We start from the raw sequence: 24,785 nt of genomic DNA, 5'->3' as shown, positions 1-24,785 counted from the left end.
GAATCAATCACTCTTGAAGGAGAGTGTGTTGATGAATACAGTGGAATTTCTAAAAAAAAATTTTTGTTTTTCTTAGTTAGACCGGAGACTTTATGAGTGATGTGTTACATTTTGATAAAGGCAGAACCTGATACCTGATAAAGGCAGCACAGCATGATCCATCCGAGCGGGTGCTGTCCAAGCTGCTTGACACTCTGCGGCTGCACGTTCAATGCTTCAAGGAACTCGCAAGCCTTCTCTGCGATATCATTGTGGATGAAATAAGCTACACAAAGTCTCTCAACATGAGGCCACTCGAGCCCAGCCAGGTGAATCCTCCTTTGCACAAGAGGGGACAAGGCAGCAGCATTGCTGGGCGAACAGGTGACCAGGATCCTAGCATCGGGGAACAAACGACCTTCGAGGAGGTCCACTGCGTCTCCCAAGGACGCTCTTCCTCCAACGCACTCGTCGTAGCCGTCTAAAATGAACTGCACCCGATCCTCCATCAGGTGCAACGTGCGCCACACCTGGGCCACTGCATCCCCTAACGCTGCTGTCCTGGGGAACAGCTCTCGGGCCAGATAAGTTAGCACTGGGCTTCCTCGAAGCTCTCGCAAGGGAATTATGAATGCTAGGGCTGGACCATCCCCTTGGATCGCCCATTGGTGCAATAACCGGAGACATAGGGTTGTCCTGCCACTTCCTGGACCTCCTTCGATCGCCACGCGGCGGGGAGCTTCGGATACTGTACCGTCACTTAGCTGTGAACATACGAAAACGGTTGAGTTAGGGGTTGTCGTCATTTTTCATAGAGGTTTTTAATTTTTACGGGGTGTTGGTCTTGGAAGTTTGCTCTGGTTGAATTGGGGTACTTTGGGACATTTTTCATATGGTTTTGAGTCGGTGAAAAATTTGTTTAAAATTTGGTGAGGTACTTTTGAGTATGTAGTTTAAGGTTATAAAATTTAAATTTCATTAAATGTTTAGAAAGATTGTATTGTGGTGTAATAATTATCCTTCACGGATGATCGATAGCTCAATCCACGCGAAGTGATTAAATTGTCCCGTATTTAATTGCAGCTGCTTATCAGAGCTAATTCCACGTTCACGCGTGTCCAGGAAGTGTTTTCCTGCCGGTTCGAAGGCTGCTAGAATATCAATACGTTGCGCAACAGTGAACAAGAGACCCGGTCAGCTCTCGGAGAAACGGACTGCACCGTCGAATAGGATTAGCGGTTCGCGCTGGAGGTTTTAACTTCTAATTGGTAGCCGGCCACGGGATCAGGAAACCGAGAAGTATCCAAGAAGCTGGTCACGAAGCCGCCAACTTCTCTTCTTATTGCTGGTCTAGTTGCTTCTCGTCTATCCTCGACGAACGAGCTACGTGTACACAACCGAACTGTCCTTTCGAGCATTTCTCTTATTTTTCTACGAATTCTTTGGACACCGCCAGAGATTCGTTAAGAGGTAACGAGAGAAAAACGTTCTTTTCATTTTTACGGAACGTTTAGACGAGTAACATCGCGAGACGACGGAATCAGCAGTTTTTATACTTGTGAGAAATTCAATTAGTTTTAATGTTACACTTTGAAAAATTGAAACGGCGTTCAACTCTCGGATAGCAGACTTTTTCACAGCTATAAAATGGATGTTAATAATGAAGACGATGATCGAAAGAGAGAATGAGAAAATTTATTAAATTATTATTCATTCAAATTCAAATACCAATCATTCTATTGAATCTTTGTTTCTCACAATCAATGTAACAACATTTTCATCTTGCAAATGAGGATCCTTAGTTCAGCTATGAATCAACCCTAAAGAGATAAAAAAGTTTAGCTTTGTAGCCTTTCAGGATTTTTTGGAATTTTTATAAATAACGAAGTACAGAAATTTTTATAAAGTTTGTGGATTTAGCAGAAGATTTATAGTCCATCGGATGTTAGAAAGAATATTAAACATTCAGAGCATTGATCTTAGAGGAACCAAGGAGAGATAGTTTCTCGAGGCCATTCTTCAACGCGTTGACTGCTGACCTGGCTCCCATAAAAATCGCACAAAATCGAAGCAATTTACTTAATGAGGTAGAAACTGGAAGAGCAAGATTTATTATAGCGGCTGTAACTTACGTTTGAACTTTGTTTGACCTGATATAAATTTTAATATAATTTTTTTCGCTCGATATATCACCATAAAGTTTGAGCTTCGATCTTTGAAGAATTGTATTATTTATATCGAACCACACACACCTGAATCTCACAGCTGAATTATTCCCGAAAAATTTATTGAAAACACTTCCGACATAATTATAAAAAACATTTTGTCAACACGGCCCATTAAAATGGCCCTTTCCAGATTAATTTCTACAGATTACTCTTACATTTTCGCCAAAGAAATTTCTCTTTTCGTACCCCGCGCAAAAATAAGAAGATCGCGCGCGTTCAGATCAGACTCGATCCGGAGCGTTTCGCAAAAACGTCTCGGGCTATTTTTTCGCAAAAATACTTCAGCGTCGACAGCGTGTCGAACTGTGCTAACGAGACACGGCGGCTTTTAATTGCCACGGGAGCTACGTTTTTTCGGACCGGCTGGCGAAAAAGGAGAAAATGGAAAAGGCAAGAACCAGCCAGAAAATTTCCTCCTCGTTCCCGGCACGTTCCCCTTCCCCTTCTAACCCCTCTCCGCTTGGGTCGTTCTTTTTTTCACTAACCGAACGAATTTAATCAGTGCCCGGTGATACTGTTTTTCCCCCCTCGAACGACGTGCTGTGCGCACGGACACGCGTTCCCCCATTGTTCTTGAAATTTACTGCGCACCGCCATGGAGCTAGAACAATAAACCGACTGAAAATCGTTTGTACCCGGCGACGATCGATCGGCCGACGAGCGATACGACGTCGAGCGTCGCGACGACGCTCGCGAAATTGTTTTCGACGAGTATTCCGATCCAGAAGCGAAAATGAATTTTTCCGCGATTTTTCTCGAGATTGTTTCGCGTCTCTGCACCCGAAGTTGCGTTAAAAAATTTTTCGAAACGTGCAGCTCTAAAAAATGAATTATTTTGTGGTTTTTGAAAGAATGCTTTTTGCCAAAAATTGTGTCAAAAAATTTTCCGAGGGGATGTTGTAGTGATTTAATGTTTCACTTTTCTGGAGAAAATTGTTTTGGTATTAGTTTCTAAAAGCGGGTTAGAAAGTTTTTGAAAAATGAATTTTTCTAAAGGAGATTGTTTGTATCCGCTCGTGGAATTGCGTTAAAAAATGTTCGAAATTGACGAAGTTACATCGATTCGAAGTTCCAGTTCATTGAAAGCATGGTGCACAGGAATTCAATTATGTTTCGGGAAGCTGTGCTTGGCAATTGAGCTTAATCTCGTTGTGCAGTTTTGGTACATCTGTCGGTGTTTGCGTCGGCAAAATTGCATGTCAAAAAAACAACTTTTATTTCGTTTTTGTATCACCAAAAAAGGATTAATTGACGATCTTAAAAATGCAATTTTTGCAATTTTTAATTCTTTTATTAAAACTAAGATGCTAAGTTCAATATTGCAAAAACTATTCCAAGCACAATGAACTTAGATAAAACTAGAAGCTTCAATCTTTCAAATAAGCTGAAGTTTGTGACCATCCGGTTTTTTGTTACCAAATTATAGCTGTTTAAATATCAACAATTTCGAGAAATGTTAGAATCACATATTTCCAGGTGTTACGGTACGTCTTGTATAGAAGGTGATAGGGGTCGCCTGCCATAAGTTCCAAGCAATCTAACACGGATCACAATGACTCTAGATGAAACTAGAAGCTTCAAGCTTTCAAATGGATCCAGATTTATCATTAGACTGCGGATCTTTATGCAAAATAAAAATTGTTTGCATCGATTGCAAGACACAAGAGCGAAATAAACATTTCTTTCATCGTTTAATTATCTAATTAAACTGAAACCAATACGTTGATGTCTTTAAATCTTTTTAATATGTCCATTGCTTTAAATGGTGCTTACCCATTTTTGTCGTAGATGCATAAAATCCGCAGTCTATTTATCATCGTACGATCTTTTTCTCACCAACAGACAACAGATTAAACATCAACAATTTCCAAGTCCAAATACTTTCAGGTGTTAATGGGGATCGCGTGCCACAAGTTCCAGAGCAGCGTAACACGGATTACGATTATCGAGCGCGGGTGTCTCTGGATCGTTCGATCATCCGTCACGGGTTACGACCTCGTTAACGATGTTGGCGGTACGTGATACGCCGCTCGAACATGCCCGGAGGAAACGCGCGCACCAGTACGAAACTCTTGTTTGGAAGAATGTTCCGGCAGTTCCGTTGACTGTCGTCTCGACGCGAAGGTAACTTCGAAGCTGAGCAGAGAGGAGAGAAGGCTATGGAGATTCCGCGGCAGCAGCGTGGATCTTGATACCGAGTTTCCGTGCAACGAGCTCCTTCCATAGTCCGCGAGATACGTTTTCGCTCGTTGAAACGCCCCTTCTCACAAAACCATATTTCCTACACCAAAATACTTTCTGCAACAATCCCCAGCGAAATCCACTTATATCACTTTAGCAATAAATATTATAATTCATCGATATTTTGCAAATTTATATTTTATGCGACTCGTTGCGGCTGAGATTTTATTTTATATTGCAACTCTCTGATGGAATTTTATTTCGTTATCTATACGGTTTACTGTGTTTTATTTGTACTCTGGATTTATTTATTGTAATTGTTTTATTTTATGTCACTGTTCTTTTTCATTTGATTTTCATTGTGTTTCGCTTGGCGTGTTTCTGGATTTATTTGTTTTAATTTTTCGATTTGATGAAGCTTCTGGGACGCGGTATGGCTCGCAGTGGAGGGGGTAGGCAAATTTTCTTAGATCCTAGAGCCACCGTTTTCTTAGATCAAGACTTCACTGTACTGTCAGTTTGTATTTATGCTTTGCGTTTAATATCATTTGATTTGCAACCTCTACGAATTTATTCCGATTGTTATATTTTGTTTGCAGTTCATTTCATTCGACTCGCAATATCCACGGATTTATACATTCTAATTTGTTCAACGTTACGCGTTTGTATTTTATTTACACTTGATCGTACTTCTCTCGCAATATTTGTGTATTAATAACTTCGTACTGTAATTCTCCGGCATTATAAATATGAATTGGATTATACGTTTTACACTGTGTTACGCTTAATAAAACATAAACTTATTACTTTATTAAATTGCAACGCAAATTTTGGCTTATCAATTTGCTGTGTGCGCGCGCGCGTCTATTATGCACGAAACGACAAATTACACAAACACAATACACGAGCTGATAAAATGCAAGTTAATAATGCACAAGCATGATAATAAATAAGCTCGTGGTATCGACGAATCGCAATGTGAATTATTTCAAATAATGTACGCCATTGTTCAAGAGATCTTCCAAACAGAGAAACAAGGTGTAACGCGAATCATTCACATACAGACTGTACAAGTTCTATTAACGTTATTATAAAATAATATTATCCTTCCTCAAGTACTACGGAATATAATCCTTTGGCAGCAGTATGAACGTGTATTCCATTGTTTAAGAGATGGTTCGTTTCTTCGTTAACAAGGACCGGGAAACATTCTCCGAACATTTAATGAAACTCACTCACCGAAATGGAACGCAAATATGATTCATATAACCGCCGACTCCGCAACGTTTGCCACATCGTTACAAAATAATGTTATCCTCCTTCATTAATCGTGACTCCTGCTGCCATAATTTCGGCTGGCCGTGCGCGCATTTAATTGTAACAAGTGGACTGCGGATTTTATGTATTTACGGCGACTGGGGACGCACGAGGTTCCGCTAAATGAACAATTTCATTGAAGTTGCAAATGTAACTTTTATTGTAACAAACCTTTATTTGCCTCTGATTATGACGAAGTGAATTAATTCACAGATCAAACAGATATTTCGAAATTCATAAATCTAATGACGAAATTTGTTTGTTTTTAAATAATTCATTGTGAAACTTTTAATAGCGTGGTCGGTGACGTTTCCCTGATTAAAATGAGTCCAGACACGACACACTTTGGATCATATTTACTCGTTTGACACTAACCGTACCGGCTACAAAATATGGCGGATATATGTACATCGTTTTACAAAAATTGCAAGACTGAACTTATTTAGATTCTTCACAATTTTTATAATAACAAGTGATTAAATAAAGAATTTATTGAATCATTTCTGACGAGAGCATCTTTATAATTTCAATAATTAAAAAATAGAAAGTGTGTTAATGCACGATAGAAGATTCGAGCGTCATCGGTTCGGATAGTCGAGGTTCTACTAAATCGTGGATGAAGCGAGCAAATAAAATCCAAATCGTCCCGTGTTTGGACCCATTTTAATCAGGAAAATCTCACTGATGTTCCTATAAACGTGTCATAAAACGTTATTATAAACGAAAAAGTTATGTCACTAATTGTCTCGTCATGTGTACACGGTGTAAACACATTTTGCTACATAATCAGCCAGGAAGGAATGTAGTTGATAAAGAAGGCTCTGTTAAGTATTCGAAATTGACAATCGAGTACGTCGGAAGCGATACAGACGCAGCAATTACGGGAACAATTAACAGGGGTCGAACAACGGTCGAAGTTTCAATTACTTTACGAGTTTCGCGAGTCCCATCGAAATCGTGTGACACTTAGCGTTCCACCAAAGTACGTCTCCCATTATAAAGGGAGCTATGTTCCTTCTCGACTGTCCCGCTCAGTTATGTAGCTGCTTCACCGCAAGAGACTAGCTCCTCTCCTATGATCCATTACCCATGTGATCCCAACCCCTGTTCGGTCTATTACTTGGTCCAGCACTCTCTCCTTTCTCTCTCCCTCGCTCTCTTCGTCCCCCATTAGAGACTCATGCAATTCTCTAGTATATTATTACTTCTGCTCCCGCTGTATATTCTAATGCTCCCATTACCAGATCCATCTAGCCGGGTCTTTAGCCAGGTTCCTATGATTTTCCAGCCCCTTTGCGTCCCGTCATTCAAGTACCGTTGCGCCAGATCCTTCACTGGGACTAGCCTAAGCGCCTCTAACCTATTATTCGAAACCCTTTGCGTTATCGCAAATAAACCGGCCTTTCCATCAACTGATCATTCGTGATCCCAGCTGCAGGAATTATTCATTTTGTCGACATACAATGCAGCTCAAACGTGGTGGACACTTGCCATTTTTTGAGAAACTGTCTCATAAAGCTCATCATAATGTTCTCCGTCTAGTTAGTTCATCATCTAGTGTATTCATCATAATGTTCATCGTCTAGCTAGTTCATCATCTAGTGTATTCATTATAATGTTCATCGTCTACTTAGTTCATCGTCTAGCTAGTTCATCGTCTAGCTAGTCCATTATCTAGTGTGTTCGTCATAATGCTCATCGTGTACCTAGTTCATCATCTAGCGTGTTCATCATAATGTTCATCGTCTAGCTAGTTCATCGTAATGATCGTCATAATGTTTATCGTCTAGCTAGTTTATCACACTGGTCATCATAACGTTCATCGCCTGGCTAGTTCATCAAGAGACAAAGGACCCCAACAAACCCCTAGATTTTCATGTAGAGGTCCCAACGACAGCTAAAAAGTCGCTAGATCCTGCGAAGAGGAAAACGGGAGTTTAGCTGTTCTTTTACGAGAGTTCCGGCTTGGAAAAAGCGTCGCCATTGTGACGAAATATTCCGTCGGACAGGCCTCGAACAAGCATCAGAGACCACTGAAACAGACCGTCGCGAACAATGAGAGGGATCGATAGCGGGGAATCCGTGCTTGTCGCGCGAGCGTGGAAGGAGCTTATCCTGTAACGAGCTTACGATCCTTCGTCCGGATCGTCGCCGATGTTGCAGGCTTCATGGATTTATCTTTGGGGACCAGGTAGCTCTGGCATTCACGTACGAAGAATGCCAGAGACTGCTTCCCTGGCTAAACGCTTTATCCTTGCGATTTACCGGGAACAATTGGTTCGATATTTTTCGCGATATTTTCCCCACGGGGAAAATATCTCTCTCTCTATCTCTCTCTTCTTTTCATCTATTTTTCCAAAACAATAGGAACGAAGTCTACGAGTCCCGACGACGGGCTACAATAAAACAGCGTCGATTTCATCAGAGCAACCTACTTCCTCGTATCAATCAATTGACAAACGTTAACAAGAGACCGGCTCGATTCGCTGTCAGGGAAACTGGCGTAGCTTTCATCGAGACGCCAGCCATTCTGGAAGCTCTGCAATTCCTGCAAGCTCTGCCCGTGATTAGCTCCAACAGAATTAGGGCGCCTTGATAGATAAACGAGGCGCACGCCGGGATTAGGATCGCTGATACGATGCGTAAGGCATGTAGAGGATGATGCACACGGAGCGGAAGCTTGATAAGAGTCTGATATCATTCACACCTTAAAGCTAGTCCGAGGTGGTCCGGAACTGCATTTAGGCTTGTCTGTCGGGACTGTTCATCGTAATGTTCATAGTAGATGAAGTACATCGCGATGAAGACATAATGATTAACATTTAGGTAAATTAAGGTAAAAAATTTGTAGTTTTTCATAAAGATCTGCGAATAAATTAGCCCTTAGCAGTCGAAGGTTGACTATGGGTGGATATGTTGGTGTCCAATCAGTTACTACACATTTAACACTAAACCTACCGACCATCAAAAGTGACTACGTATGGTGTTATAAAAATAACAAGATTGAATTTATTTATATTTTGTGCGACTTTTACTATAATATTGGGTTGACAAATAAGTTCGTTCGGTTTTTGTGATTTATTCCAATGTAAAAAACCGAACGAACATATTTGCCAACCCAATATATACGGGAGTCAAAAAATGTATTCAATCAATTCCCATGAAACCACCTTTACCGCGTGCTCAATTCCGCGGGCAACTTGGTGTAAACGCACCCTAAAATGTTTTAGCTGATAAAAATGACAAAATGACTTTATTTAGATATCGTGAAATTTTTATTACAATATGCGCTCGGATAAAGAAATTTATCGAATCATTTTCCATGTAAGCAACGTCATAATCTCAATAATTGTTAAAGAAAAAATCTAAAATGGGTCATTTGACCCCTAGTGGTAGGATTTAGTGTTAAGTATTATATGAGAGAGAGAGGTATTATATCAAGTTCATATCCATAAAATGAAAAATATCATATACACAATGGAATTATTCTAGGTCGGAAGAAATGCTTAATTTTCCAGTTAAAATAGCTCCGACTGAAAAGGGTTAAGTTTTGAAAACATACTAATTTTTTGTGCGACATTTTCGAAAAATCGACCGCGTGCGACGTTCCGTAGTCGAGCAGGTCGATAGCAGCGAAACGCAGACAATGCGCCACGTCGTCGTCCGGATACGCGCGCGTCGAAAAATGAGCCTCGTAACCGTGTCATCCGGAAACCCGGTGAGAAAGGGCAAGGGACGACACACGCGTACAGGTGCCGGCACTATTACTATACTATACTATCCAAGTGGTACTATCGTCGAGCACGATGCGCGTACGAATTCGTGTCAGAGGACGGATGTGCACGCGCGTGAAATAACCGGATCGTCGCGTCGCGTCGGCGGGTGGCTGGTACGCTTTTCAGACTCGTTCCAGGTGCTCCCGAGTTTGATTAAACGCCCATTGTCTGGGCAAAAGTGCCGGAGAATTTGGGCAATTCGAACGATGGACCGTTTCCGCGGGGAAACTGTCCTTCGGCCATTTTGGCTTCCGGTGGACACGGATCTGGGAAATTACCGGGAACGGACCTACTCGGGGATCCTCCAGTTTGTTTAGTTGTCATCATAATGCTAATCGTCTGGGGTTAGCTCATCATGGTATTCATGTATACTGTCTAGTTAGTTCATTATAATATTCGTCATAATGTTCCTCACAATATCCATCATGCACTTCACTCATCGTAATATCCATTATGCACTTCGTTCATCATGATATCCATGATGCACTTACTTCATCATAATATCCATTATGCACTTCGTTCATCATCATCTGTGTTCACCATAATATTGATTATAACTTTTATCATAATGTTCATCATATGAGTTTATTTCATCATGATATTCATCATGTCCACTGTCTCGTTAGTTCATCATAATATTCATCAGGATATCCATCATAATATTCATCAGGACATCCATCATTATGTTGATCAGTATATCCATCATTATGTTCATCATAATATCCACCATACACTTCGTTCATCATAATGTTCATCATGATACATATCCATTATGCACTTAGTGCATCATAAAATCATTCATCATAACATTAATGTTCCTCAGAATGTTTATCATAAAATTGGACATCACAGCCAGGTATTATTTCCAACTTCATATAAAAATGCATAAAATCCGGCATGTGTTTATAAAAGAGGAACAAAACATTCCTCCAGAAAAATCCAAAAAGAGATCAGAAGCATCCAAAAATAGTATCAAACCTGTAAAACGTCCCGAAAGAAATCTAACAAGCGTCTCCAATATCATTCACGCTACACATGCTCGCCCGGTTGTATCTTGCACGGTCCCGTTGCATTTCGCGCCGCATCGGTGGATCTCGCTAGCGTTTTTCCGGATCACCGGCGCGTCCGTTGAAGCTTGACGACGTTTTCCCTCGGCTTCGAATATCATTTACATTTTCCCGGAGACGAATGCGCCCCGAGACGAGTGCGCTCTCGCCGAGTGGAAGCGATTCCTTTGTCTCGCGCGAGCATAAGCGTTCACGGGCTGCTTGGACGAGGCTCGTCGACTGAATCGCGGACATTGTTCCCTGCGCCTTTCACCTGTTGTTGTCTCGCCGTGCTCGAGAAACCAAGGGCCATCGTGGCCCCGAGCCCCGTATTTGCCGACACGCGGCGCTGACACGACCGAATATGATGCACCGATGCACCCGCTGCACGATTTAGCACTTGTCTCTTTGCAACGTCGATTTGCGCTTCGCCGAACGATGCTTTGCGTTGATTTAGCGTCGTTTGATGTTTGGGCAGAGAATTCGGCCTGCAAACTTCGGATTATTGCAAATTTGTTGATCCCAGAGGTCTTTGAAAAGCGAGATCACAGATGGTTGAAAAATTGAATTGGTTCAGAATCAAAACATTGAGAAGTGGAGTAGAGAAATTTTTCTGCATTTTTAACTAATAAAAATTTTCGAAATTTAAGGCCAGGAATGATTACTAATTTTATGCAGTATTTATTTGTAATCGGTGATGTTCGTTTAGGTGTAAGGAATATTAATTTCTTTTATGCGAAAATGCAAACAACATGGCATGACAAAATGAAGAATATTCGGGCGTAAATATGACTCGCAGAAGGGTTTCGCATGTCGTTTAGTTTATAAAACTGTCCGGAGTAGCGCAAGCACGTTACTTAAAGGAAATAATACGCACAAAACTCGGAAGTCCGCTCTGAAAACATGCATAATACACGCTTTGAGTTTCTCTCTCGCGTACGTATCTCTGTGCTACTAAATTTCGTAGCTCGTTCTCATACATCGCCCTCCATTATTACATTCTTTTACCTAGTGAATTACGCGCACTTCCAGCTTTTTCTTTATTTAAAAAATGCATGGAGAGAGTTCCTACGCGAGCTCACCACCATTTAGGAACGCTTCATTCAGTTCGCCTTTGATGCTTTCTTACGGTTCCGTTTACGTAATAAGTTTCATTCTTTGTTGTCAGCAATGTTGCTACCAATATTCGTACGTATCGGCAATCGTCTGTCTTATACGGTCTTTCAAATTATGTAATTATTTTCCGTAATAATATAATATAATTTAATCTGTAATAATTTGTAATTGGATCCGTAATAATTTGTAATTATTTTCTGTAATTCTCGATGTGTAATAATTTGTAATTTGATCTTGAAGAATTTATCATTTTTCCTTCTCTATTCTCTCGGTGAGTTTTTATTTTTTAAATTCAGTAAAACATTCTTTTTAATGTATCATGGTTACGGAACAAGATTTACTCGTGATATTGCATGCCTAAGTCACTAGAGTTCTCCGAAGAGCTTATAACGAGGGCCGCGCTCTTTGTTCTCGTTAGTATCCGAATCTCCCGCGATCGTCGTATATTTCCGTCGCGTTAGCTCTCGGCGTACGATCGAGAAATCGAACCGGACGAGGTCCGTAGCTTCCGGTTAGCGAGAACGGAATACGTGCACACGGAAGATAAGCAGATTCCGCGTCTGGCGGATTTATCGTGGCTTCGATAAATCTTTGGTTTGCAAGGCTGACGGTAGATACTGCGCTACGGCATTAAGGCAAGGGAGATTGAGATGTTTAGCGACTAGGCGGACAGAGGGGAAATCGAAACGACCGGTTCCGACGACGACCGATACGAGTTTCGTGTGCCGGTCTTCCGAATTGACAGGCTGTTTCGGTGATCGATGCTTCCGCCTGTCTTCTCTACGATTGATTAAGCTTCGTTTGCCAACCCTTAGTAACCCTTGTAATCTCCACTGTAACGAATACTATTCATGGACGTCGGGCGAAAATCGGGTATGGGATCCTGCTCGATCTTCAAGACTGAAATATTGGATTTTAGTAATTTTTTAATGATTGAGCTACATGTTTCCTCATAAACGATTTTTATTCATTATTAATCGATTTAATCGTTGCTGGTTGGTGGATATTTTAGTAATTTTTTCATGATTGAGCTAAATGCTTCCTTGTAAACGATTTTTATTAATTATTATGAAGAAAATTTCAAGATTGAAGAATTTCTTTTTTTAATTTGATTGTTGCTAGTTGGTAGACATTTCTAGAAATTTTTTAATGATTTGACTAAATGTATCCTTATTGAAGATTTTTTATTGATAATTGTGACGAAGCATTCAAGATTGAAGTACTGACATTTTTAGTAGAGTTTAATTAATCGTTCCCTCGTAAACGATTTTTATTAATTATTAATTGATTTAATCGTTGCTGGTTGGAGTACATTTTAGTGACTTTTTACCGATTGAGCTAAATTCTTCCTTGTAAACGATTTCTATTAATTATTATGAAGAATATTTCAAGATTAAAGAATTTCTTTTTTAATATGATAGTTTTTAGACATTTTTAGAAATTTTTTAATGATTTGACTAAATGTATCCTTATTGAAGATTTTTATTGATAATTATGACGAAGCATTCAAGATTGAAGTACTTAATCAATAATTGTAAGGGAACGTCAAGTTCAATGCACTTTTTAATGAAAACTCGTCTTTTCTGGCAAACAAGTGAAAAAATCCTGGCACATTCAATAGAATTCCGATTTCTGATGGTCGCAGCATTGCAACAGAGGTTGTCAGCGTTTCGAGAAACTAAAAAAGACCTTTCGCGAAACGTTAACGAAGCAAAGTCAACCATCTTATCGAGCCGAGACAGAACAATGCCTCGTTACTGGAGCCTGAACAGGCGGTTCGCGTCCCGTTCCCGATCGTCCTGCGCATCTCTTTGCACTCGTCGCGATTAAAACCTTCTTTATTCGAGGACCGCAAGACTTACGCTCTCACGACGACACTATGCCCGGAGATATTATCGCGGACAAAGTGAAAACATGCTTGGAGACCGCACGATTCCCCTCTTCGGTCCTCTATCTTGAACTCATCCTTTTCTTCCTTTTATCTTTTTTAAATTCACAGAAGTTCCTCATTCAATTTCATTCGAGCTCCAAACAATTCTTCAGTGAAAACCTAACTGTATTGAAATTTTCTTTAAAGAAGTATTGCTACTTGCAAAGATACATTTACAAGCTGGCAACATTATGTGTCGCACGGATGAAATAAACGTATATTTATTGTTCTGTAGCTTTAATAAGTTTAACATCAACTGAATGCAACAATTTTTCATAAACAAATATCCACCGCAAGCTGTCTGTGCCAGCAAACAAACATTTTTACTTTATCAATTTTACAAGTTGTAAAAATGTTAAAATCAACAGCCTAATTGTCACTAATAAAAATAAACCTCTTAATATAAAGATTAACTTGTTTTCTTCAACTCTAAAAATTCTAAAAATGTACAAAAATCCAATTATGCCAAAAAAAATTTTTCTGCACGTCGAAAGCAATACCTTCCGTTCATAAACAAATATCGAATGAATGTTGAGGCTTTCAGTGATCCAAACACTTGAATAAAACACTTCCAGCCTCTCCGAACCCTCTCGTAAGAAATCCGTTCAGCAGAATCAGCGCGCCAGTTAATTTTTCTGAACGAGGTTCGCGCTATCGATCGAAAACGCTGTTCCCTCTCGTGGAAAACTGGAGGAAAACATCGAATTTCCGTTTCGCCTTGGGCTCCCTTAATTGCGGCCCGGATAGATCCAGCCTGAAGATATTTGTTCTATCCGATCGTTGGGGCGGTCCGCGATTTTTCCCGGGAAATTTGCATTCCTCGGGGGCTCTCGCTCGAAGAAATTTCGTACGTGGCAGGAATGTCGGACAGCCTTCTTCTTCTTCTTCTTCTTCTCATCTGATATCTCCGCGGACCTCTGCTTAGTCCGCCATTTTCATGTGTTCCAGCCAGGAGCTCGAGATTTATCTTTGATCAGCGACGGATTACCGATTTCTAGAATGGAACTTTACGAGTCTTCGTAATTGTTGAAAGACTTCCTCATTGGAGAATCCAATTATTTTTCCATGTTGCATCTATCAGAACATGACTTAATTTTTAAAAACTTTAATGAGACCCTTTTCACCCTTATTGCCCTCTTAGCAACTAAATCTCTATTCTGTTGTATACCAACGTTATTTCATTCCACATTGATACCCGGCTTCCAGTTTTTAGTATACAAACTCATGATTTCATCCCCAAACTCTGCCCCATCATGGACCTCTGTTCTTGCCGCATCATATTCGACCAATTTGCGTGGAACACGTCATCTTCAAAACTCTGACCGTGTCATCCTAGCCCTTACAATTCCTAAACCCCCATCATTCAAATTAGAACCTATATACAGGGTCTTTCCTACTTTTCCGGCAAGATTGTAGGAGCATGAGATCTACAAGTGAAAATACGAAAAAAATGTTATATGAAGTTTATTTATAAACGCTTTATTGCAATATTATAGGCAAATATTGAATGTAGCCTGAATAGGTGCGGAACAACAGATTTAAAGCTGAATAATACGGTGGGTCGATTGTGTTTACTTTGCCTGTACTTACGAGATATTTTTTAACGTACGAGGATCGTTAAAAATGTTTAAATCATCATTTCAAAATGACCACCTTCTGCATTGATACAAACTTGACATCTTTTAGAAACAAACTTCATATAACATTTTTTTCGTATCTTCGTCCATTACCAGCTGATTGTGACGCCAATTTTTATGGTTCCATCTTTTTCAAAGATTTATTTTAAAGGGGAAACTTCAAGGACTATGACCATATTTTTTCAAAATTTAAATCACTCTGGTCATCGAAAAAACGTAATAAAAAGAATTTGTTTTAATTTTTCGACATTATAAAGTTGATTTTCGAGGTTGCAAAATTATTTTGTAATAGCCCAATCCTTTCGGAATAAAACAAAAAAGAATGTAGCTCAATCGGACAAACAGTTCCTGAGATAAAAATTCGTAAGTGAGGAAAAAATGGGGAAAAATTGAAAACTTGGAAGGCCTGCCATTTCTAAAAAAATTCGAAACCGGCAAAATGATGACTTAAACATCCCCTAATTTCACACATGGACTAAAATATATTTCATTTAGAACAAAATCAACGATGGTGCCTGCAAAAAGTGATCGATTTGGCATGGAATGACGCCTAAGTCCTAAGTACTCATTAATTTTCATTCGACTAACGTAGACTACTGTATATTTCGCTAACGTACTATATATTGTCAACGTGTTAACGATTAAACTCCGTTGTATCGTACGAATAAAATACCAATTCACGGAATACAACAATTCTTTCAATTCCTCAATTCCAAGAAAGTAATGGTTAATTAAATAATTGAGAAATTCAGATATCGGCAGAAAGGTTGAATCAGAAATTTCGAGAGTTTAATGGGTTTCTGCAAATTGCTAGAACAGATTATATACATATTATACAATAATACTCGCTACAAGGTTTGCACAGCCTCTCGTTAACAAGCGCATTAACATCATACAATGTTCTCCGGTTCAATAATTCTAAACTTCCGGCGAACAGTGTGCACATTAACACAATTGGACACGAATTATGTAACCATGACACTATTGATTGTCAATTGGGTCATGACAATATGTCGCAGTGAATGTTTTACCGCGATCACCGAGTTCGTAATCGTTGCGGACCTAACTATGCAATTATGCTACAAAACATTCATTGAAAGACTCTCCAGTGAAGAGTTAAAAAAAGAATAATAAACAATCATGAGATTATGATGAAAAATTGATAAATCCAGACCGTTGTCTCTGGTACTTCACGTCAATGTTAAAATATGTTTCCATAGAAAGTTTTAAACTTTTGAGGTCTCGAGAGAAAGCTGAAGAACTACAGTTTATGATTAGACAGCGGATCTTTATGCAATATTAAAATTTTCTATCTAAATGGTAACAGTCAGGAGTGAATTAGACATTTACTTTTTTTCTTAAAACCTTTTATAAGTTGAAAATAATATAACAGTATTTTAAAATTCTTCTGTTTTTACAGTTTTTAATTACACCTACTCCTTTTTGTCACAAATGCATAAAACCCGCTGTCTATTTATGATAAGCACATTCACGATTACAAAATAATCCGCGAGACCACTTAATATTATAAAACTTCATTTACTAAAAGTAATTTCCAACTCAATTACTAAATAATTCCACATAAATGGTCTTAAATATCATCAATCGTCCAGTTAGGCAAAATGGTCGACGGTCCAAGGTAAAAAATGTCCAAAAATCCGGTTTTTCGCTTCATTCAGGGGTTGATCGAGAAGAACTAGTTTTTGCACCTAATACGTCAACTTCAGAACAGAAAACAACAACCTGGACTTTACTGCAGGGAGAGAGAGAGTAAAAAAGTGGAAGGATGCGGTTAACAGCGAGTTGCACGAAGAAGTTGCACGGCAAGATGAACTTTGACAGAGAGCCGAGGGGTAACTTGGCTTTCAGGTTCGGCAAGTTTTCGCGTCCGACGAGGAAAATCGTCGTCGCGACGTGCCGGCTGTCGGGGAAGCCCGACTTTCGCAATTACGTAGTCGATATCATGTAAATCCTACAGCCGCCGGCGGCGTGTGCGCTACAATTGACGAACGACGAATCCTGCCTTCGCTGAAACTTTTCCGTGGAAGCGCTCCCCGGCTAATATCCCGTGGGGAATTCGTTGTCACGTGCGCGCCGATCCTGGGCACAAAACACCGAAAATTCAATTTCCATCTCGGCGAGAGATCACGGAGATGAAATATCAAGTGGAGCGGATACGGTTCTTTCGTTTTCGGAGATCTGCCAGAGAGAACATGGAGACAGTTCTTATGCTTTCATCAAATTAGAGGAAAAGTGTATTTAAGAATTTATTTCCAGAAAAGTAAATGACCTAGAGGTACGAAACCTTCTGCAATTTGTTTAGGCATTGTTTAGTAATATAAATTAATTTTTGTAGTATATTGCACCTAATGGTAACTGAGCTGTATGACTTTGTCCGACCTCATGGCAAGAATAGTCTTTACAGCACCAGCTTTTAATTATTGTTAATTTTATTCATATATTAATGTAATATTAAATATATTAAATTATTTTTATTTATTTTAATTAAATATTAAATGTATTAAATTATTTTTATTTATATTATTTTAATATATTATAGTAAATATATTAAATTATTTTCATTTTTTTTTTATTTTATTTGAATATTAAATATATTAAATTACAATATTTTTATTTATTTTATTTGAATATTAAATATACTAAATTATTTTTATTTATTTTATTTTAATAGTAGTAAATAGGTTTATTTTTTGCCTTCCGCTTATTTTAATATTAAATATATTAATTTTAATTCATTAAAAAATAAAAACCCGAGGAAAACATCCCCCAAGTTATCCACCTTAGAGAAAAGGGGTAAACGTGATGAAGAGCGTGAAGGGGGTAAAAGAGGTTCCTCAAGAAATTGTCTCAGGGGGTAAAACAACTTCCCCTTCATCCCCAGGATTCAACTCCTCCTTCCAGTGCGGGTGCATCGCGAGAACCAGTCTCGGGGAAAAGTTTTACGAGCTGTTGGTGCTCGCGAGTAAGCGAGGCAGCGGGTATGATTTATGACACTCACCCTGACGGGGGCGAAGATCTGGTCTGGCTTGATGTTCTCGAGCCTGTGTTCCTGCTCCCCTTTGTGCAGCAGCTGCAGGTGTGGCTGGAAGTGCGCCGGACAGAGGGTGCCTAGCGGAAGCGGTGACGCCCACGCGGGCAGGTGGGGTGGATCCCGTGTGCCCAGCTCCCTGTAGAAGGTCTTCAGGAATCTGGAAACAATGAGTTTTCAAGTTAATTGCTGCTATACTGAGCGAATTATGCTTGGAAAATTTTCAGTGCATATGGGTCGAGTTAAGGGATGCTGAGGTAATTATCCTTTCAAGATCATGTTGTTGCATATCGTTGAACTCGTCTTGGTATCAACTATCATGCTGAGACGTTTAAAATGTATGTTGCTGATGAAAAATTATCGATGACCTTGAAATGTCCTTGAGAAGAATGGAAAGTAAAATGTCTGTGTAGATCATTGCATTTGCACCCTTGAACAGTATTGCTTTTGTCTAGGGTCTTTTGAACCAGCCTGTGTAGAGTATTAGTGAAAATTGTTTAACAACTTGTTTGATACTACAAGCATAGAAAAGAGAAAATTTATTTGCGTAATATTCTCTCACTTTGTACGTCCTAATAAAATTTGGTTCGCTTAATAGATTGTAATGAAAATTGATTTTGAAGTGGAAGAAAAAATTGTTAGTACGACTATGTCTGCACGTTGTATGTTCGTGACGTGAAGTGCACGCTGCTGGATAAGCGATTATTGAATTTCTATTATTAACAATATAATATTCCATGAAATTCTGTTAAATCGTAAAAGTCTTCTGTTGAATCTTTTCGAAAGCTTTCACGTGCAAGGAAGACATGTAAAGTGTTGCGCAATCTAGTTATAATATTTAATGAAAAGAAGGACCTCCATTTTGTTCCCGTAAATTCCGCAAACGTAACGTTTCGCCGTTTATGTAATTCAAGTGAAGCCACACAGTTACAGTACACCGCGTAACGCAATTATTAATCCATATTTATTTGAAATTACTGCTTCAATAGCTTTTCTCCTCTGAATGCAAATTTTACCATGGAAATTTAATTACCTACGAGGAGACGAAATATTATGACCCTCGAAGTGCAATGAAATAAATTCAAACGTTTCCAGTTACGCGGCGGAAGAACCCGTTCGATGTGTACACGAGCTAGAGGGAAAAATCAATGAAATGTTACTGCTAATTAAAATAAGAGATGGAACGAGCATTATTTGTATTTTACCTCGTAAACCGTAATTGCTACCTCTGGCAAAAAGTATTCTATCGAGCCAAGCCCCTGTTACAGCAATTACTCAAGTATTGCCGGACAAAAACAATTTCACTAGCAGCAACAAATTTTAATTGGAAGCTGTCTAATAGTTGATTAAAGTATTTTTAATATTCTCGGAATATTCAATATTATAAACATTGTTTCAAAGCTTTTTTAACAGTGTTCTAATTATTCAAAATTATCAACTGTAATTTTTTATTCTGGAAGACTATAATAAACCGAATAATTCACGAATGAAGGATAAAAAACGAGAAAAATAGAGACACACGGTAGAGGAGTAAAAAAGTTCAACACTTTTACTACCTGCTCGGCGAGTTAAAAAATAGCGCGGTATTAAAAAACTTTTCTATTCATTAACTGTTACATTAATTAAAAAATAATGATTGATGGATTTTTACACGAAAGAAAAAATTGCAATCAGAGTCTGCGAGACTGCACGTTCGTGGCAAGGTGACAATATTGTGGCGTTCGTGATTAAGGGTTGGTTTTTCGATTTTCCAGACGGCAAGATTAATATTCGAGGGTTGTCAACGGCCATCGAATTCGAGTCTGTCGATAACCATAGCGGACACAGGGCAAACCCATGAAATCGGCATGGCTGGACCTGTCGAAGTAATCGGCCGGAAGCCGTAAAGCCAGTCCCCATCCACGTCCGGTCCCTTTCCACGGTTGATCACCTTCGCACGGGCTCCCGGCCGAGATCATCAATCTTCGTACGGTACCGCGTATACAACGAATGCATCATTCAACGTGAAACTGCCACTTAGCGTGACTACGGTTTCGTCGCTTGGGAAATTAACCGGTCACTCGATAAGCGAACTACTTCGGCCGAACCAGCACGTTCCCTCAACGCGAATTAATCGCAGTTTTGCGTTAGAAAATCACCTTTGGAGCAAACCACCTTAATCTTAGCTTCTGAACACGTCTGAGCCTTCTTCGGTATCGACCAGAAGGTATTCACTGTATCCCTTCAAGTATTATTTATGTGTCGAGTTAAAATGATCACCCGGTATATTAAACACTGTACAATCGCACGATTTATCGCCGAAAATCGTGAAAATCTACAATTTTTACCATCTTTAAACGTTTAAAGATAAGCTCATTGCAACGTCGACCGATTCTGACGAAATTTTCAGAATATGTTTAATTGACACAGATCTACAAAACGTATTTTTTAGATTTTCAATATAGTCCCATATGAAAAAGTTAAAAATTCAACTTGTAGTATTTTCTCAACAATTCCGATCAATTGCAATTTTTGAAAAAATTTCTTTTCACATCCTCTAGTAAACTAATTGCTCTGGCTTCCCAAAAAAGTTCAAATCGTATAGTACAATATTAAAAAGGTTATCGCCTTCTTTAGAGCAGTCTTAAACTTTTGTCCGCTACTGTATGTACTGGACCACCCTGTATATGATGGTTTATGTAAATTTTCCTCTACTAATTTTATTCATAGTCTAAAAAACAAAATATTTTTCTACTGGACACAGGTGGGACTTAAATGGGACTTGAATGTGAGACTCGTAACCTAAATTCGTTAAAGGACAATGGTCCTCCAGCATGTCTACACGCTGGTAGAAAGTGATCCGGAGGTGTCGTAAGCGTCGAACAATTCCCAGATACTGAAATCTTGATTGTAGGATGTAGAAGAGCAAGATGTTCGAACTGACCTTAAGAGTCTTCCCAGGGGATCCCTTTCCGGAGACGGGGGGCCTCCGATTCCACTTCCGGCGCCGAGTCTCCTCGAGGAAGCACGTGCGCTCGATATGTAAGCGGCGGGAGCTGGCGGCGGACTGCAAGGCGGGCAACAAACGGGGCTGCTACCCCCGGGGGTCGACAGGGTATAACTCCTCTCCAATTCCTGAAACAAAAGAACAGAGAAAAGCCGTCTTAGTAAGTCTCTCGAACTTGGTTTGCTAGTTTTCCATCCATCCTCCAACCCCTTCCCCTTTAGAACTGTTCGTTTCAATACGCGCGGTATGTCTTGGACAAATAAATGTCGTCCATGTTGTTTTCAAAGACGGAAGCGGTGTTTATGAATCGATATATTATATTTGTACTGGGAATATCCTGGGGCAATGCCTCGGGACAATGTCAAAAAAGAATACTCCAGATTGTACAGGTTACATTTGTATTGTAAAGAGTAGAATGGAGAATCATTTGAACGATGGGTTTCCTTTGAATATTATCTAGGACGATTGAAAGGGGCGTGGCTAATTTGCTCCTGATTTTTTGAAACTATTAAATACTCAATGTCATTTAAAAATCTAATCGTAGATTGTAAAATTACAATATTTTCTTTTCTTTGAATATTGTATAGGACGATTGAAATGGGCGTGGCTAATTTGCTCCTGATTTTCTGAAACTGTTAGATAGTCAATGTCTTTTAAAAATCTCGTTCTAGATTGTAAAATTACGATGGGTTTTCTTTGAATACTGTATAGGAGGATTGAAAGGGGCGTGGCTAAGTTGCTCCCGATCTTCTGAAAAATCCAGAGCAGTGCTCCACAGAGTAATCCATGCGTTATTAAATTTTAATGTCTCCACAAAATCTAGTGTAAAAGATTCCAATAATTTTTCTGTAAATATTGTAGGTACATGATGATTTCAAGAGGCGTGGCCACATTGCCTTGAATCTTAATGGACCAAGGCCAGTGCCCTACGGGGCAAACTACGTCTCCATGCTCAGTCTAGGCGTGGCAACTAATGGTTGCAAGCATGCTCGACTCAACGCTCGAACCATCAACCTTCTCGTTGACCGGAGGTAATCGATGGTTAAATGCCGAGTCGTTAGCTGCGAAGGTGCTCTAATTAACGGCCCTAGGGAGCGAGTCCCTGTGCTCCATGCTCGCTTCATTTGATCGGAATCCTCCGGATTGCTGAATATATTATTCAAAATACCTGGGAAGTCACCTGTTTGATCGGGCGCGCGGTCCTGCGAGCCTGACTTACACACATTACCATACAACGATCACTCTAAAATGAATATTCGAAAACACTAGTATAATTACCATTATTTAAAAAATGTCATTCTTTCATTAGAATTACAATTTAGAATTACAGAACGGCAATTCATCTTGAAAATTTTGTTTCATAAAGATCCACAGTCTAGTCTAATTACCATTATTTAAAAAAAATTCAGCCTTTGATTAGAATTACAGACCTACAATTGATTTTAAAAATTTTGTTTCATAAAGATCCACAGTCTGAGCACTTTTAATGGAGTCAATGGAGTCTAGATCGTAGCAGATCAGTTCCGCGAGCACTCAACCAAGTTTCCAGCCGTACATTTCAGACCAAACCGGTCACGTTCGCGAGCGGGACACTTTCGTCGAGTGGCGAATTCGTTAGGTGGAGCGAATCGAGGATAATCTGCGGGACCCAGTAGCATACGTTGTCCCGAGGCCCGTTCTTCACCTTTACGGTTCTGTTCGCGCGAGCTATCGCGAATTCGTGGGAATTCGTGCGGTCACGTCGCTGATCAGCTCGCAAGAAAGCGCTTACGGTCAGCGATAGCAGCCACCATTCAATCGCAACGGTACGTGACCCGAGATAAGTCGATCAAAAACAGCGAAAGCTAAGAGCGCCTCTCGTTTTCACCTGCGCGTTCTCACCTGAGGCCGATTCACCCTTTCCTTGCAGACACGCAGCGGCATTTCCTCATCAACCCCTTTTATTTCCTCCACTTTATAAATCTCTTTCACTGTGATTAACCAGTAGATAATTATTTGTGAATCATACTTAAATTTTTTTTGGTTACTTCGTAATTGCAATTTTTTATGCAATTTCACAGATATAGAGATTGTTGAAAATATTGGGAACAGTTTCCTCAGGGGATTGAATCAACGCCATCAATTTTGAAATAATAATTTTGTTACTGCAATAATTAAATTACAATCGTCCTTGAAGGGTAAAAACAAAAATAGGTGAAATGTGAAGATTGTCTGCACCAACATTATTTGGGAAAAAATATTGAAAAAAATACAATCGACAACACTTCACTAATTTCAATGTAATCAACTGGAGGTAATCAATGTAATCAAACGTTAAAAGAAAGACTGTCAGACCAGTTCCCACGCAGTCAATTTTCGGGGCAGTTTTCACCCCATAAATTCGCATGGCGGATAAAGAAACAAGTCCCCGCTGTTCGTATCTGCTACAGACTCGGTTTCATCGGAGCCAGAAGAAGATAGCAACGTTCCTTGCGGAGTATGTGTTTCCAGAGGCACGTTTCCCGCAAGAAACACGTCGGCGAGCGTACGCGGATTAAGTTGCATCCGTATCATCTCTCCGTGGCGCATTTCGTTGACCAAGCTCGTGGTTGTCGTTTGGCCAACTTCTACCCGGGACCGGAGAACGTGGAAAAAGCCGCAGGGAGGATCAAACTGGAGGGCAGGAGGTAAATAATTAAACGTCGGGAAACGCGACCCGAATGGAGCATGGGGTTGGAACACCGGGTCGAACAAAAACGGGCCTGGGACGGGCTGGTTCGGAGGAATAAACGCGGCGCGCCCGGAAACTCGGTTGAAGAAAGTGAATTAGCGAATAAACAAGAACGTAATGGCTGTAGAGTTGTTGCTCCCCGAGGTGTGTGGAATTTTTTTTAAATTTTGGATCGCCAAAAATATAAAAATGTTTGCCAAAGTAGAATTAAAAGCTTGTTTTAGCGAGCCACAGAAAATAATATAATGAATAAACATGAAAGTGATGTTTTTGGGGTTGTTAGCACTTTGGACGAGGGGTGTGTGGATTTTTTTTACAGTTTCCAAAGCCAAAAATATAAAAATGTTTGCCAAAGTACAATTAGAAATCTGGAAGCTCACTCTACTTTAAAAGTTAGAGCTCGTTTTAGCCAGCCACAGAAAATAAAATAATGGATAAACAAGAACATAATGGCTGTAGAGTTGTTGCTCCCCGAGGTGTGTGGAATTTTTTTTAAATTTTGGATCGCCAAAAATATAAAAATGTTTGCCAAAGTAATAGAATTAAAAACCTGCAAGCTCACTCTACTTTAAAAGTTAGAGCTCGTTTTAGCGAGCCACAGAAAATAAAATAATGGATAAACAAGAACGTAATGGTTGTTGCCAAAGTAAAATTGTTGTAAAAATGTTTGCCAAAGTAGAATTAGAAACCTGGAAGCTCGCTCTACTTTAAAAAGTAGAGCTTGATTCAGCGAGCCACAGAAAATAAAATAATGAATAAACAAGAACGTAATGATTGTAGAGTTGTTGCTCCCCTGGTCGAGGTGTGTGGAATGTCTTTTAAATTTTGGA

At 39.6% G+C, this 24,785-nt stretch overlaps 1 protein-coding gene across 3 annotated transcripts in view; it reads right to left on the bottom strand.

Annotated features, from left to right (window-relative positions):
* Positions 1 to 24,785, bottom strand: part of LOC143210821 (uncharacterized) — a 313,009-nt gene that overhangs the window by 72,056 nt on the left and 216,168 nt on the right. For all 3 annotated transcript variants that reach the window (XM_076428021.1, XM_076428024.1, XM_076428022.1), the window contains 3 exons: positions 21,183 to 21,373; positions 18,230 to 18,419; positions 135 to 743 (listed from right to left, as the gene is read on the bottom strand). In XM_076428021.1, coding sequence (XP_076284136.1) covers positions 135 to 743; positions 18,230 to 18,419; positions 21,183 to 21,373 — 990 coding nt within the window. The remainder of the gene's footprint in view (positions 1 to 134; positions 744 to 18,229; positions 18,420 to 21,182; positions 21,374 to 24,785) is intronic.

This window comes from Lasioglossum baleicum, chromosome 7 (assembly GCF_051020765.1).
Source record: "Lasioglossum baleicum chromosome 7, iyLasBale1, whole genome shotgun sequence".
Taxonomy (NCBI): Eukaryota; Metazoa; Arthropoda; class Insecta; order Hymenoptera; family Halictidae; genus Lasioglossum; species Lasioglossum baleicum.
Note: the sequence above shows the minus strand (reverse complement) of the source record. Positions and strands in the feature narration are given on the sequence as shown.